General features: G+C 37.4%; 2 protein-coding genes across 3 annotated transcripts; one reads left to right on the plus strand and one right to left on the minus strand.

The window, feature by feature from the left end:
- Nucleotides 1-1,889: 1,889 nt before the first annotated feature.
- nudcd3 (NudC domain containing 3) lies at nt 1,890-10,427 on the minus strand. 2 transcript variants are annotated; one of them, XM_046861480.1, is made up of 6 exons: nt 10,034-10,427; nt 9,036-9,412; nt 7,018-7,153; nt 6,207-6,350; nt 2,695-2,883; nt 1,890-2,549 (listed from the first exon to the last, which is right to left on the minus strand). In XM_046861480.1, the coding sequence occupies exons 1-6, from the start codon at nt 10,229-10,231 to the stop codon at nt 2,439-2,441; spliced, it is 1,155 nt and encodes a 384-aa protein (XP_046717436.1). In that variant the 5' UTR covers nt 10,232-10,427; the 3' UTR covers nt 1,890-2,438. The 2 variants fall into 2 exon arrangements, with proteins under 2 accessions (XP_046717436.1, XP_046717437.1); XM_046861481.1 differs by having other exon boundaries at nt 7,018-7,150; nt 10,034-10,426.
- Nucleotides 10,428-10,953: 526 nt separating this feature from the next.
- Nucleotides 10,954-14,165, plus strand: mrps24 (mitochondrial ribosomal protein S24). The gene is made up of 4 exons (XM_046861487.1): nt 10,954-11,099; nt 11,455-11,535; nt 12,158-12,269; nt 13,774-14,165. Exons 1-4 carry the CDS (start codon nt 11,061-11,063, stop codon nt 14,055-14,057), a joined length of 516 nt encoding a protein of 171 aa, XP_046717443.1. The 5' UTR covers nt 10,954-11,060; the 3' UTR covers nt 14,058-14,165.
- The last annotated feature ends 1,223 nt before the right edge of the window (nt 14,166-15,388 follow it).

Genomic DNA, 15,388 nt, shown 5'->3' on the forward strand with positions numbered 1-15,388 from the left:
TGCGACTGCAGTACTGAGGCTTTTCCGCTGCGCTGTGCAGCACACAGCTGAGATTGCCGCTAGAGGGCGCAGAAGAGAACTGGACGTAGTGGGGCAACGGGCGTTTCACTTAACGCGACTTTACATTATTTAGTGTTGGTTTGGGGGGAAAAAGTGAGAAGCAAATGCACTTCTGTTTCAATATTCAGGACAACAGCAGTACTGTATTAAACAAACAAAAATAAATAAATAAATAAAATCAAAAACACTATGTATATATATATATATATATATATATATATATATATATATATATATATATATATACTGTATACGTCAGAGGTTTGTGATAATTGTGATTAATCAGGATTTTTGTATATATTTATCTACGATTTATTATTACTATCTTAATAGCTTGAACAAATACAAAAAAATACTCAAAATGTAAACATATCCCCAATTTGAGCATATTCTTTTAAAAGCTTGAATTGCTATCTCAATATAATGACCGATTCTCGTCAGATGATATTTTATATATATATATGTGTGTGTGTGTGTGTGTGTGTGTGTGTGTGTGTGTGTGTGTGTGTGTGAAACATGCAAAAAATTTAGCCTACACTTTCTTTGCTTTTTTTTTTTTATAATAACCTGATCCTAATTTATGAGTTTTTCCCCTGTGATTACTTGTTTACAGAATACCTTTAAATAGTCAAGATGTTTTGGAGTAATCTTAAGACAATCAGTCAAGATATTGAGATAACAAGTCAAGCTTTCAAAAGGATATGTTCATATTTTTTTAACTTTTTTTAATATATTTGTTTAAGATATTGAGATAGTAATAATAAATCGTAGGTAAATATATACAAAAATCCTGAATTATTATCACAAAACCTTTGACATATACAGTATCAGAACACTGACTTTGCATCTAAAACTTTTGCATAAGAATCTAAAAATCCTATTCTTTTAAAACGTTGATTTTAATACCTATTAATTCTGGCATTTGACAAAATGTTGATTAATATTAAAAAATGCTCACTTATTATTATAAATAACATTTAGAACATTGATGGGATGAAAGTTTGTTGACCAAAGTTTGATATTTAAATAAAAACTGCAGGAAATACTGTAACATTTTGAGACTAGTTGAAAGTTTATAAAGCAAGAAATAAAGCAAATACTGAGACAATAAATTGAATTTTAAATATAATAATTCAAAAAATTGATTTTGACATAAAACTGCTGCTAAATATATAAGATTTAAATTTTTGTTCCTGTTTATAATTGGTTCCCATGATGTTCATACTGGCATCCTAGTGTCCATGAAAATTCTGCTACAGACACATATATACACTAGATTAAATAAAACAAAATACTTTTAGACAATATTGTATTGTCAGACCTATAAATGCAGTGAACTTTTTCAGCATATTAACATTTCTCTCCATTAATCTTGTCATCTGAAATGAATAGAAGAAAGATATTAAATCTCACACCTAAGCCACTGATTCTCAGGATGGACTGCTCATTTACATTCCAGTAAAGTACTTCTAGATCTGAGGGATCAACTCAAGGTTTCATGAGCAGAACCTGAAAGAAGTTGAATTTGCTACCTTTAAACGATCATTTATGTAGCCAATAGAATTGAGGGGTACATGGCAGCTGATGGTCTACTGGAAAATTCTCTTGTTCTTCAAATGGATGTTCATGTGGCCTAGTTAATGTGCTCTTTCAAGTCATGAGGGATTTTTGGCACCAGAACTATTAAACAAGATGGAACCAAGACACAATTTGAAAGGCAAAATATTTAGCCTACAATTTCTTTTCTTTTTTCTTTTTAAATAATAACCTGATACTCATTCATGAGCTTTCCCCCTTCAAATAACACTAAATTAAAGGAAGGACACTCTTTTTTTTGTAATGTATTTTATTAAATTCAGGAACACAAAAGCAAACCGCTTAATGAGAAGCAGAAATAAAACCCAGAACCTCTAAAACTTTAAAAAAAAAAAAAAATTCAAAACTCCTAAACTTGACAACTATTTGACAAGGCTCAAGAACACATAGTGATGTGCAGAACTGCAGAATGACACATATACCCAACCCCCTGTAATATATTTCCCCATTATGTAGTTCATTCCATCTAGAATATTCTGGAGGTTTACTTCAGTTAATTAATTATTATTATTATTTTTTTAACAAAAAACAGATTCCATGTATTTAAGACAGTGTATTTACCGCAATAGCACTGAAAATAGTAATGTATATTGATTTGAGTAAATCCTCATGCCATTTGGGAATCTGATCTGAGTGTTTATAGCTTTATCAATTTAAATTCTGCAGTTCTGTCTTGTCCTTCGTGCTGTAAATGCCGGAGTTGTGAGTGCTTGACACGTTAGTATATATACAGGATGGAGGCAGATTTTTTTGGCTTTTCTCTAACAGCATTCACAGAAGGTTCAAAACTGAACAGCGCTTGGTGATATGTCGAACATGGACGGATCAAACTGATGGCCTCTGAACGGCGAGCCCTCAGCGTCCCAGCCCTTCTTCAGCATTTCATGAACTTTCTAGAACACACACACACACACACACACACACACACACACACACACACACACACACACACACACACAAGAAAAAAAACAGGGAAAGCTGTCAGAAGTGCAGCCAATACACCAGCTCTAATGATTTGTTGTCTTTTTCTCATGTTACCATCTCGTGGCTCTGAGGCTTTCCTTGCAGTTTCTGTTGGTAGTCAAAGGTGAGCCGGTCCAACACGGCATGCTCCTCTTCGCCCACGGTGGTCATGGAGCGCTCGCGATTGATCTGGTTTACATCGATTTCTTGCTCGCCTTTTAGCACGGCGGTCCACCATACCTCGCCGTGTTTATTCAGAGACAGCTAAATAAAGTAGAAATAAAAGATGGCACATCATCGGTTTGCCTGAAAGTATTGAACAAAATGTCAAACAACTGAACTTATATAATAATTGTGAATCTGCTTGCTCATTATAAGCAGTGCTTCATTTATTCTAATGTAAAATGATCTCGGAGACTTAAAGCCTCAAGTAGCTTTTATTGTCGTTTCAACCAAATATAGCTGACGCAGTACACAGTGAAATTAAACAACGTTTCTCCAGAACCCTGGTGGTACAATAAACAACATAGAGCTACATACAGAAGACACGGCTAAGGAGTAGAGAAAGTTGTCCTAGCCATATAAAGGGCATCGTGTGCAACTTAGTGCAAACAAAAGACAGTACAAACAGAAAACACAGGATAGATACACAAAACACAGAATAGCGCCACCTGGAATCCTACTGTTTATTGTGTTATACAGTTCGATGTGCAAAAAAAAACCCACAGTGTACTTGTAAATATAAACACAAAAAGCTGTACATAACAGCAATCAAGTAGATGCTAAACAGCATGTAAACAGTTGTATGTATACAGTGGGGGAATTCATTATTTGATCCCCTGCTGATTTTGTAAATTTACCCTCTTTACCCCCTTAACTGAACAGTCTAGAATATTTATGGTAGGTTTATTTTAACAGAGAGAAACAGAATAATAAAAAATATATATATCAATAAACATAAAAAAAGGTTAAAAATTCATTTGTATTTGTTCAAGTGAAATAAGTATTTGATCCCATACCAAATTAGCAAGAATTCTGACTTCCACAGACCCAAATTAGTCCTGTTCCTGGAAAGAACTACTGAAATCAACTCGTTATTTGTATAAAAGACACCTGTCATAGAATCAACCCTTTCCATTCAAACCTCTCCACCACCATGGGAAAGACCAAAGAGCTCTTAAAGGACATCAGGGACATGATTGTAGATCTGCACAAGGCTGGAATGGGCTACAAGACCATCAGATTGTTGCCTTGGCCGTATGTTTTTGGTTATTGTCATGCTGGAAGACCAATCCATGACTCATCTTCAGTGTTCTGGCTGAGGCCAGGAGGTTCTCACCCGAGATTCTACAGAGAAACCGCTCCAAAGCAGAAAGTTTCCTCCTACATGTTTGCCGGCGGGGGTGGTGTTCCTGGGGTCGTATTTAGCATTTCTCTGCCTCCAAACACAGCGAGTCGAAATGATGCCAAAGAGCTCAATTTTGGTCTCATCTGACCACACCACATTCTCCCAAGCCTTTTCTGAATCATTCAGGTGTTCACTGGCAAACTTCAGACGGACCTGTTTGTGTGTGTTTGAGTGTGTGTGTGTGTGTGTGTGTGTATGTGTGTGTGCAAGTTTCAGTTCTGTGTGTTGAGGAGCCTGATGGCTTCAGTAAAAAAAAAAAAAAAACGGTTGCACAGACTGGATGTGAGGTCCAAATGCTTCAGAACCTCTTTCATGATGGTAGAGAGGTAAAGAAGTGTGTGAGGGGTGTGTGGGGGCATCCACAATGCAAATGTCTTTGTGGATGCAGCGTGTGGTCTAAATGTCCATGATAGAGGGGAGAGAGACTCCAAAGATCTTCTCGGCTGTCCTCACTATCCTCTGTAGGATCTTGTGATTCGAGACGGTGCAATTCCCAAACAAGGCAGTGATGCAGCTGCTCAGGATGCTCTAGATGGTCCCTTTGTAGAACGTGGTCAGGTGGGGGGAAATAGAGTTGCTACTTTCTTGCTGATGGAGCTGGTGTTGGGTGACCGGGGAAGTTCTCTGCCAGATGAACACCAAGGAGCTCTTGACAATCTCCATGGAGTATCCTTCGATGATCAGTAGAGAATGAACGATCTGCGCTCTTCAAAATTTAACGACCATCTCTTTAGTTTTGTTACATTCATTAGCTGTTGCACATACTCCTGTATGCTGACTCGTCATTCTTGCTGATGAGACCCACCACGGTTGTGTCATCGGCGAACATGAAGATGTGGTTCAAGCTGTGCATTGCTACACAGTCATGTGTCAGCCAAGTAAACAGCAGTGGGCTGAGCACACAGCCCTGGGGGGCCTCGATGCTCAGTGTGTTGGTGCTGCAGATGCTGTTCCTGATCCGGACTGACTGAGGTCTCCCAGTCAGGAAGTCTAGGATCCAGTTGCAGAGGGAGGTGTTTAGGCCCTGTAGGCTCAGCTTCTCAATCAGGTGCTGAGGAATGGCTGTGGTAAATGCTGAACTGAGGTCTATGAACAGCATTCATACAAATGTGTCTAATAAAAGAATTCATTCAAAATGTAATTGGTGTGGAATGATACATGTATGATGAACAATTAATACTGAAACTGAAGACCTACAGACATGAGCACTATACAGAGAGGAATATAGACCTTATTTTTCCTTCAAAAGAAAAAACACCTTTGTTGTATTTATTGTGATAATGACTGGCTATTCATGGGCATATATTGGCAATATAGTGTTACATACTGTTCGGTGCATATTATCGTCTTTCTATTTGCATGTACACTATACGAACAAAAGTATTGGGACACCTGGCTTTTCCACAAGGTTGGAGGCTCACAATAGTATACGATGTTCTTGGATGCCGTAGCATTACAATCTCCTTTCAACTACGAGACCGAAACCTGTTCCAGGAAAACAACTGTGTGCACACAGCAAACTCTGTGAAGATAGTTTACATTGGTTAGAGTAGAAGGTCTTGAGTGGCCTGCTAGAGAGGTCTGACCTCAACCCTATGGAACAGCTTCGGGATGATTTTTATTGCTGACTGCACCAAATAGCTCCTCAATCTACATCAGTACTTGACTTTGCTCACACTTTTATGGCTGAATGAGCACAAATCTTCACAACCACACTTCAAAACCTAGTGGAACATCTTTCCAGAAGAATAGTGGTTATTGTAACAGCAAATGGGGACTAAATGTGACATAGGATGTATTCAAAAAGCACATCTAATGGTAAGGTGCCTACAAACCTTTGTTCATATAGTGTATCAAGAGATGATATCATATTTGTATTTGTAAATACTAATCCAAATTACAGATTTTATTTTTTAGTTTAAGGCCAGTGTGTAGATGCTTTGAAAATAAATAGCCCTGTCTCGGCTGCTCCTCTCCAAAAAAAAAAAAAGAAAAAAAAAACTGGCAACCGATCTGCACCATTTGAACAGGGTGCCCAGAATATCTACTTAAGCACTTATCTAACCCATCTCTGAATACACAATCTTCCCCACATAAACAGTCGCCAACTGTGAATAGAGTCAGTTACTTCTCTGACTGCTGTAACGGATCATGAACATGGTCTTAAAATAACTCTCACCAGTACACAGTGGCCTGGTTCCAGACTCCAGAGAGAATTCTCAGTGTTGATTTTGTGCGTGAACTCGCCTTCCATCAGGACTTTCTCAGACGCTCCCTCCTTTACCGCCACACGCACGCCACCGGACTGAAGGCTGACAGACACCTGCATGCACAAAGGAAACGAGTCTAAAAAGCGACAATGGCTCGATTCCGAGGAGTTTATTTAAAGGGGGATTTCAATTGAGCCCTTTGAGAGACTGAGACATTAGCTAAGTGGCTTAAGCTAATTTGGGGTCATTATCAACGTAGTTGTGGGCTTTCTGCACAGCTGGTCATTAACATATGAATATGAAAAGGCGGGGGGCAATTCTTTTATGACTGTTAGTCTGAAACGAATGCGGAATTAATATCCAGGTGATGCACATTAATCCAATGTGAAGTTTTGAATGCTTTCAGCAGTAAACCGAACTTACAATCTTGCAACTTATTCGCCATTGCATTGTTAGCTAAATCTGTTAAAACAAAGGCAGTTTATCCTGGAAGTATATTCATAATAAACAAAAAAGTACATAGACTACAAAGACCAATATCCAAAGAGTTAATCTGATATAACACCAATCGTGTGCTGAGGATGGAGCCACCAGGAAGGGGGAAAAGAGGAAGGTCAATGAGGAGGTTTATGAATGTGGTGAGGAAAGACATACAGGTAGTTGGTTTGAAAGAGGCAGATGTAAAAGACAGGGGGGTATGGAGACGGATTATCCGCTGTGGCGACCCCTAATGGGAGAAGCCGAAAGAAGAACAACAACAACAATCGTGCGGTAAGTTACCTGTCTGCCTTTTACAATGTTCTTCGGAACAAAAACTTTGACTTCCACATCAGAGTAGTCCTGCGACCAGCTGTAGTTTTCTCTGACTGCACCGTTGTAGCTATCTGGGTGCGCCTGGAAACTGGTCTGGTTCCTGCTAAACAAAAACAAAATTAGTGACAGTTTTAAACTAGAGATAGTAGCATGACACGGTATTTCGTCATTCGTCGAGACGAATGCAAAATTACACCCTATTCATTTGTATTATTTCAGAAAAAGTCAATGAAATCGGTACTTTGCATAGACGATGGCCCTTAAAAAGTTTAGGGGACTGAATACAGGCAAAAACAATGACCGTTTTTAACCTATTAACATATTTGCATACATTTGTACATATTTGACACCTCAATAAATTGAGAATATATTTAACCAAACAACTACACAACTGTGTGCCTTCCACTTTGTGGTAACAGTCCAGAGAAAGAACCATATATGTTTGGAAAAGTCAGGTGTCCCAATACTTTTGTCCATATTGTGTAGACTAAACATAAAACGTAAAAAAGCAAAAAGGTTTGCGCTCCTTCTAAACGTTTTACTTTAATGCTGAAAATTTTTTTTTTATTTAAAATGGTTTGTATGAACTGTAGAAATTTACCATTTTAGAAAAAGAATATGTATTATTAATTTGATGGCTGCAACACTTGTCTAGCACTGTGTAGGATCTGCTCTTCTTTTATGAACAGTCAGTACATGCCTAGAAAGATTAGGCAGGCCAGTTCAGCAGCTGGACTCCACTACAAAGTCATGCTGTTGTAATAGATGCAGTGTGCAAATTAACACTGTCTTTCTGAAATATGCCAGGCCTTCCCTGAAAACAACGTTATCCGAATGGATGCAAATGTCACTCTAAATCCTGTTTAGACCTTTGAGCATTGATGTAGCTTTTCCGGATGTGCCCACTGCCCATTCCATAGGCACTAATCCACCCCCATACCATCAGAGATGCAGACTTTTAAACTGAGTTGCTGATAACAAGCAAGATGATCCCTCTCCTCTTTAGTCTGGAGGATTCTGTATCCATGGATTCCAAAAGGCCTACTACATTTTGATTTGTCTGGCCATAGAACAGTTTTCCACTTTGCCTCAGTACATTTTTAATGAGCTTTTGACCAGGGAAGATGCCAGCAGTTATGGATTATGTTCACATATAAGGCATGTTCACAAGTAGGCTTCTTCAATGGGATACAGCTTTAGTCTGTATTTGTGAACGACACAGCAAACTGATTTGACAGATGTTTTTGAGTCCGTGCAGTAATTTCCATTAGAGAATCGAGCCTTTAATCGAATTTTAAATCAAGTTTTAAATGCAGTGCTACTTGAGGGCCCAAAGATCATGGGCATCCATTATTGATTTTACCACATTTTCTAAATCTTTTGATGACATTATGGACTGTAAATTAGAAAATTAGAAAATTTCAACTGCCATCACAATTTATCATGAGGGACAATATTCTGTAATTGCGAATTTGTGAAAGTGCAATTTAGACGTTTACAGATTGGTGAAGCTCTGCCCGTCTTTACTTGAGAGACTCTGCCCGTCTTTACTTGAGAGACTCTGCCCCTCTAAGATACACTTTTTTTTATATCCAATCATTTAATAATTGACCTTTTGCCATTGAACCTTATTAGTTGCAACCATGTTCTTACATCTGTTTCTTTTTTTTGTCCCTGTCCCAACTTTTTAAGTGTTGCATTCATCAAATTAAAAATGACTTCATATTTTCCTTCAAATGTTACATTTTCTCAGTTTAAGCATTTGATATGTTTTCTATGTTCTATTGTGGATAAAATACACAGTGCCCCAACTTTTTTGCCATCGGGGTTGTAATAAGGTTTTTCCCAGGTTTTCCTCCACACTATATTATGCTTCCAATGAGCTGATATTTCATTAGTTGGTATACCGTTTTTCCTGTGTTCTAAAATCTCTAACGGAGCGACACAGCTGCATTGAAAAATTGTAAAACACATTAAACACTTACGACACAGAAGAATTTGAACCATCCACTGATGCAGGCATTGCAGACGCTGTTGATGCAGAGGCAGTGGATGCAGAGGCCGTGGATGCAGACGCCGTGGATGCAGAGGCCGTGGATGCAGAGGCCGTGGATGCAGACGCTGCTGTTGACTGCATGTTGGCTTCATTTCCATCTGCAGATGCTGCACCTGCAGGCACCGGCTCTGTGGACGACGCTTTCGCTGACGGAGATTCCTGCATGGGTTCTGCATGGCCTGCAATTTCTGCCTGTGACTGAACTTCGATTTCTTCCACTACTGGAGGAATAGCTTGAGCTTCTTCTGCCAGTCTCATCGCCCTCTCTCGGTCCTGTATGGCCATCATCTCAAACAGCTTAAAGGTCTGGAGAAAATGGCAAAAAAGGGAGCTTTAACAATAATATACAGAGTCATTATACTGTTGACAAATTTCATATTTTGAAAGCATCTAGAGCTTGAAGACAGACAGGAGACAGGTGACAGAGTGATACAAGTAGAAAGACAGGAGGAAGACAAATACATGTGGACTGATCGAAAGAAATATTGAGAGACAGAGTGTGTGTGTGAATTTTGCCAATTAGAGTTTGCATCATAAACATTCCTTTACTGTAAACCTATGGGAGTTTTTGAGTTACAAAGTACGAACTTATATAAAACCATGCACAAACAAAAAGTATGACTTTATAAATAGTATTAAAATAAAATAATTGGTGAAATGCAGTGGTAAAAGGATAGAAATGAAACAGACAACAGCTACAAAGCTTTATATTGATAGAAGATCTATCTAAAGAGATTGAGACTAACCAAGCTTAGTATTTATTCCCCAAGACTGTAAATAATGCATGATATCCAGAAACGTGTTATTGGTTTGTAATGAAATGTTTTGTATGAAATATTAATAAACTCTATGAGCTTATCTTCCCTGACAGGTGAAAGTTACTCAGTACAGAGAAAATCCAGCTGATTTCGAGGCAGGAATATTTACCTTCAGGACCATTTTTTCTGCCACTCCAGGTGGGAAGCCCATTTTGTCGTTCGGGCTGGTCAGAAGGCGATAGAAGTCTGTTTTTCTGTACAAAAAGCCGAAATAAACCTGCAAAAAATTCTCTATGTTCCCAACATGCTGCAGAATGCCGAGCAACGCGTTATCGTACAACTCTGTCATTTCCAAAGGCGAAGACATTGTCTCCTCCAAAAAAAAGTTCACGAACCAACAGAGAAATATATAAATATATATTTGTATATATACTGTTTAAATATTAAATAAGCAATTCAACGTTGTGACCGTTTTTGTTTACTGAGACAAACCAAAACACACCGCCAATCTCATAGAAAATACGAGACCATCAGGAGGACATGGGGTTACACAACTACTTCCGGTTTCAACAACACGAAAATTAAAAGTCTCCTAGACCAGGCGGTTAGTTTTATTTAGACACACCGCTGTTTTTTGTGAAAGCACACACACACACACACGTGGTCGCGTGAAAACACTCAGATCAATATTTTTCAGGAAGAAAAGAAATAATCGGTGTTTTGTCCTCTTTTATGTTTAATTAACAAAAATAATGTGTGTGGTTTTTTTGTTTGTTTTGTTTACCCCTTTTAAATCTCGTGGCACGTACTGTTATATCCTACTATAATTATTACATCATTGAGAGTCATTCTCACACTGATCTGGGTTTTTTGCCGTCTATCGAGTGCATCATAAATTTCAATTCCTACAGTACCTTGGTTATAGAGGAGAGATTGTTGGCGTGGAAAAAATGCCTGTTAAAATACATTTTTATTTTTAATTCCTTGATATGAAATCATAATATATATATATTTTTTTTAAATACGTATTTGTTGAAAAGAACAGGATGAATATTTTTTTATTTTACAATTTAATCGTTTACCAAATTCATGCAAATGTTAAACGTCGGAAGAATCCGCTATGTGGCAGTAATGAGCTCATCTGAGCAGCTACACTACACAAAAGTCAAAACGGAAATGAAATCAGCGAAAACAAAATGGCGGCGTCCTTGAGCAGACACGGAAGAGTATTATCTGTAAGCATACTTTCATTTCACAGTTTTGTAATCCTCTAAATGTTGTGTTCCACACTTTCCTGAAATAAATTGATTTGGTTATTATTAATGTGAGATTCTGTGAATCTAAAACGTATAGCCTGGTGACAGAAGGTCGAGTCCTAAATATCTCTCCATTCTATAAACAAGTGCACTAGATGTCACAATGAAGTAATGGGTTTTCACACTCTATATAGTGCGCTTTATTCTCAGTAGAGAGTCATTTGGGATACAGATTGTGTGTTACCAATCCGCTATTTATTTGAGTTTGATGTTACACATCATTTGTTTAATGATATTAATAAGCTTTATATTTTTTCTGTTTGAAAATATTTAGATTTCTTGTAGCCAACTGAGTTGTGCAGCCAGTCTCAGCGCTGGATCAAGGAGCATAAACACCAGTGCAGTTTGCTATAAGGTGAGTAAGGTTCTATGATGTTATTACTTCAGTATTATTGGCACCCAAATGAGCAGCAATGATATAAAACTATAACTTGAAGTTTAAATAAAAAGACATGTAAAGTAAAAGTTAAGTTTGTGTAGGTTTGGACATGCTTGCAGAGGGTCTTTTACCCTTCTTCGTGCAGGACAAGTTCTTTATGTTTTTAGGTTTGCAAAGGGGGGAGTCCTCTTTCATTCAGTGCATGAACTGCACCAGGGGTCCAAACACCACACTGCCCCCTCCTGGCAGAGGCAAACAAGTTTTGCATAATATCTTCAAATTGAACAGAATTCATTATGCCACCGATCTTAACAAGACAGAATTATTTTTTAAATTATATATATATCTGTCTCCTAACACGTTTTCCCATATAGTTATTTTCAGTTGCCCGCTTTTGTTCTAATTGATGGCAGGAAACAGAATTAGAATTCAGAAATAGGAGTGGAATATGGATTTGCATTTCTATTAAACACCCTTGTTGATTTGGTGTGGTAAACTGCGTAAAAAGTGCATACTGCGATGAGTAGCTGTTGCTCGTTGTAAATCAGCATCCAAAACCTGACACCAAGCTTTGTTTTTTTCCTCTCTAAATTTGCAGAATCGTGCCGCACGCATTCGAGTGGGGAAAGGCGACAGGCCTCTGACTTATGAACAGGCCCTGCACCCACACCACATAGCTCATAGGAAGGGATGGCTCTCACAACACACAGGTAAGTCATACTTCTTCAGCCAGGCCTGGTTTTAGTTCCGGATTTTTTTATCTCATGAAAGGGCAAATCTTTTACATATCACAAACCCGTAACTGCAGCGCAAGAATCATAGAAAAGAAACGGAAGATGACTGATAGCCACACGCTTTTAACAGCGAGAAAAATAATGTTTTCGTTATTAATGACGAGTCATGCGGTTCTGTCTTGCAGAATGAATCATATTGTTACTCAGTCGCTTGCTAGCAAAGCGAGATGAATTCAGATAAGATTTAAACACGGAAATATGCTGGTTGTGCTTCAGATGAAACTAAAACAGTTTGAGTATGAAAAGGATTGTCTTGGAAAAAAGGAAGAAGAAGTTACTGATGGCACAATAAGCACAAGAACAACCACATGACACACAACACTTTGCCTTATCATAAGGTATACATGTACTCCTTTACAAACAGATGAGATCACAGAGCAGATGTACCGTAAAATACCCGTAGCAGATCAAACTTTTGTTTTCTAGTATGCAAAGTATGCGTACTTTGTTTGTATTTTTTTCACCCCAAGTCATTTAAATTGCAAGTGTTTGAATAATTGGATGAGAACAGAAAACATGAAAAAAACATGACCATATTAATGTTGGGACACGCTCCCACATTGTTTATTGCATCAGAGGTTTTCAGTTGTGAACTCAAAAGTCGACTGTATCAGATTATTTCAAGTCAAGTTATGATGTTTATACCAAGAAGTCAAGTCGATAAGCTTGTCAATATCAACCATATATAGCTGACACAGTACACAGTGAAATGGACCAACGTTCCTCCAGGACCCTGATGCTACATAGACAACATAAAGCTACATAACAGAAAACACAGGGCGAAGGACTGGTAAGTGTCCTCGCCACATTGCATCGTGTGCAACCTAACGCAAGCAGTGCAAGACAGACAGTGCAAAGACAGCACAAGACAGTGTAGGACAAATACACAAAATAACGCCGCCAGTAAACCTACTGTATATTACACAGTGCAGTGTACTGAGTGTGGGAGTGACCATTGTAATTAAACAAAAATGTAAACAAAATGGTTTGTGCAAAAAGGCAATAGCAGCAGTCAAAAAAGATATGCAAAAACAGCATGTAAACAGTTTATAGTAACAAGGTGTATATGTATAGAATTTTGAATTGCTTTTGATGTTTAGTTCATTTCCATACGGTGCATTTTGTTTAGACAGGAGAGAACACAGCTGTGTGGTTCACCTCTGGATGCAATAAATAAAAAAATTCTAAATAGTTTTTCTTTGTTTGGGTGAGTTTCTACACATGCTGTATTAAGGTTTATTTCCATCACCATATTACTGAGTAATAAATAAAAGACCTAACGGCAACTTGAACGCATCAATTTTGCTCTAAATAAAATTCAACAAATGGACTAATACGTAGTTATGAAGGAACTGATATTTCTCTTTCTAATGCGCTTTAGTGCTACATTATTTAAACACAATCATCTGCCCTCCTGTAGGTAACCTTCAGGGCGAAGGGGGCGCTGCAGAGCGGACTGTGGAAGACATGTTCATCCGGCGTTTCATCTTCGGCACTTTTCACGGATGCCTCGCAAACGAACTGGTCATCAAGCGAAGGGGCAACATGCTAGTTATCTGTGCTCTGATGCTGCAGAAACTGCAGCCTAATAAATATTATTTTCTGATCGGCTACACTGAGGAGCTGCTCTCGCACTTCTACAAGTGTCCTGTGAAGATGGAGATACAGACACTGGAAGATAAAATGGTCTACAAATATCTATAAACTAATAAACTTATGGAAAGATTTGAACAGCTGCACTTAATTAGTCTTTCATTTAAGGTAAAAATGTATGTGAATGTATAAAACAAATAAAAAATAAATGTCATGTTATTGCTTGCCTCAATGTTATGATGAGTTTAAATAGACCGCCCCCAATGAAAATAAGAACAATGGAAACACTTTATTCCCTTTACAGATTTTTCTTTTATTAGGACATCAACACTGAGTGATTCAAAACCACTCATGTGTTGAAATCCATCCAACTCATAGCTCAGATTTGAATCTGATTGAGTCTGTAACAAGACTTTGCACAGAGTTGAGCAATGAATGAGCAAAAAGATCAAACTGAAAAGAAAAGACTTGCAGGTAAAAGTGCAAGAAAGTGTTCAGAGTAGAGATGCAGAGGTATGTTGCGTTTACATAAAAGTAAATTAGGCTGCAGGTTTAGTTACCTTTTTTAATGAAATATTTAAACGATAGACTTTTTGTGCTTTTATTTGCATCAAGACTCAAAGTTTGTAAGAAAAATGTTTATTCCATCTTAAGAACAATTCTTAGTTTTTATTTTTATCTCAATCTTGATCTCATCTAGTCCTGATCTTAGATTTCAGAGTGGCAGTTTTAACTACAACCTTATTAAACAAACACTTTTAGATCAATGCATAATTACAATATTGTCTTTTTGGCAAAGTAATAAAAAGCAAAAACATTTATTTGCTATATAGTGTTGCTTTGATACTCTTTAAACGTAGACTCTGTCACAAAGGTTTTTTTTGGGGTTTTTTTTGCCCTAGATGTATAAAAACAAATATAAGTCTAGCTCACTATTAATATACTCTTCACTGTTAACACACATTCACAGAACCATACTGTATTTTGGCTGATTACATTTAGAATAATTACATAATACATAATTACAAAATAACGCATTTTTCATTTTATGTTTTCACATTCATGTCTCAATCATTAATTATATACAGCAACTTATTAGCAATAATGCAAGAAATTACATTTTAAACATTTTTTTATTTTCAACTTTATTTGGTAAGGATTTTTTTATTATCTTGTCAGGTAAGAAAGCATGATCAACCAAACCACAAATTACCTGCAAACTCATTTCCAAAAGGCACATTTGCATGTGTAGAAAGATAAATTCTTTAAAATGTCATTTATCCTTTAATACTAGACATTCAACAATGCTATTATAAAAAAAAGTGCTCTGACTCTGGTGCTCCTCCTCAGAGTTCTGTCCATTTATCAACTGTTTTCTCACATAACAGACAACATAAAAAATTATATATATAAAATCAGTTTCTATAGTGACACACACCAGT

Source organism: Silurus meridionalis, chromosome 11, assembly GCF_014805685.1.
Source record: "Silurus meridionalis isolate SWU-2019-XX chromosome 11, ASM1480568v1, whole genome shotgun sequence".
In the NCBI taxonomy this organism is placed as follows: domain Eukaryota; kingdom Metazoa; phylum Chordata; class Actinopteri; order Siluriformes; family Siluridae; genus Silurus; species Silurus meridionalis.

Excerpts from the sequence above, each read along its gene's own strand:
- nudcd3 (XM_046861480.1), bottom strand. The coding sequence starts at position 10,231 with ATGTCTTCGCCTTTGGAAATGACAGAGTTGTACGATAACGCGTTGCTC. Across the intron at positions 6,351-7,017 it reads ACATTGTAAAAGGCAGACAG|GTGTCTGTCAGCCTTCAGTC; the intron begins GTAACTTACCGC and ends TTGTGCATGCAG. Across the intron at positions 2,550-2,694 it reads AGCCTCAGAGCCACGAGATG|AAAGTTCATGAAATGCTGAA; the intron begins GTAACATGAGAA and ends TGTGTGTTCTAG.
- mrps24 (XM_046861487.1), top strand. The coding sequence starts at position 11,061 with ATGGCGGCGTCCTTGAGCAGACACGGAAGAGTATTATCT. Across the intron at positions 11,100-11,454 it reads GACACGGAAGAGTATTATCT|ATTTCTTGTAGCCAACTGAG; the intron begins GTAAGCATACTT and ends GAAAATATTTAG. Across the intron at positions 11,536-12,157 it reads CCAGTGCAGTTTGCTATAAG|AATCGTGCCGCACGCATTCG; the intron begins GTGAGTAAGGTT and ends CTAAATTTGCAG.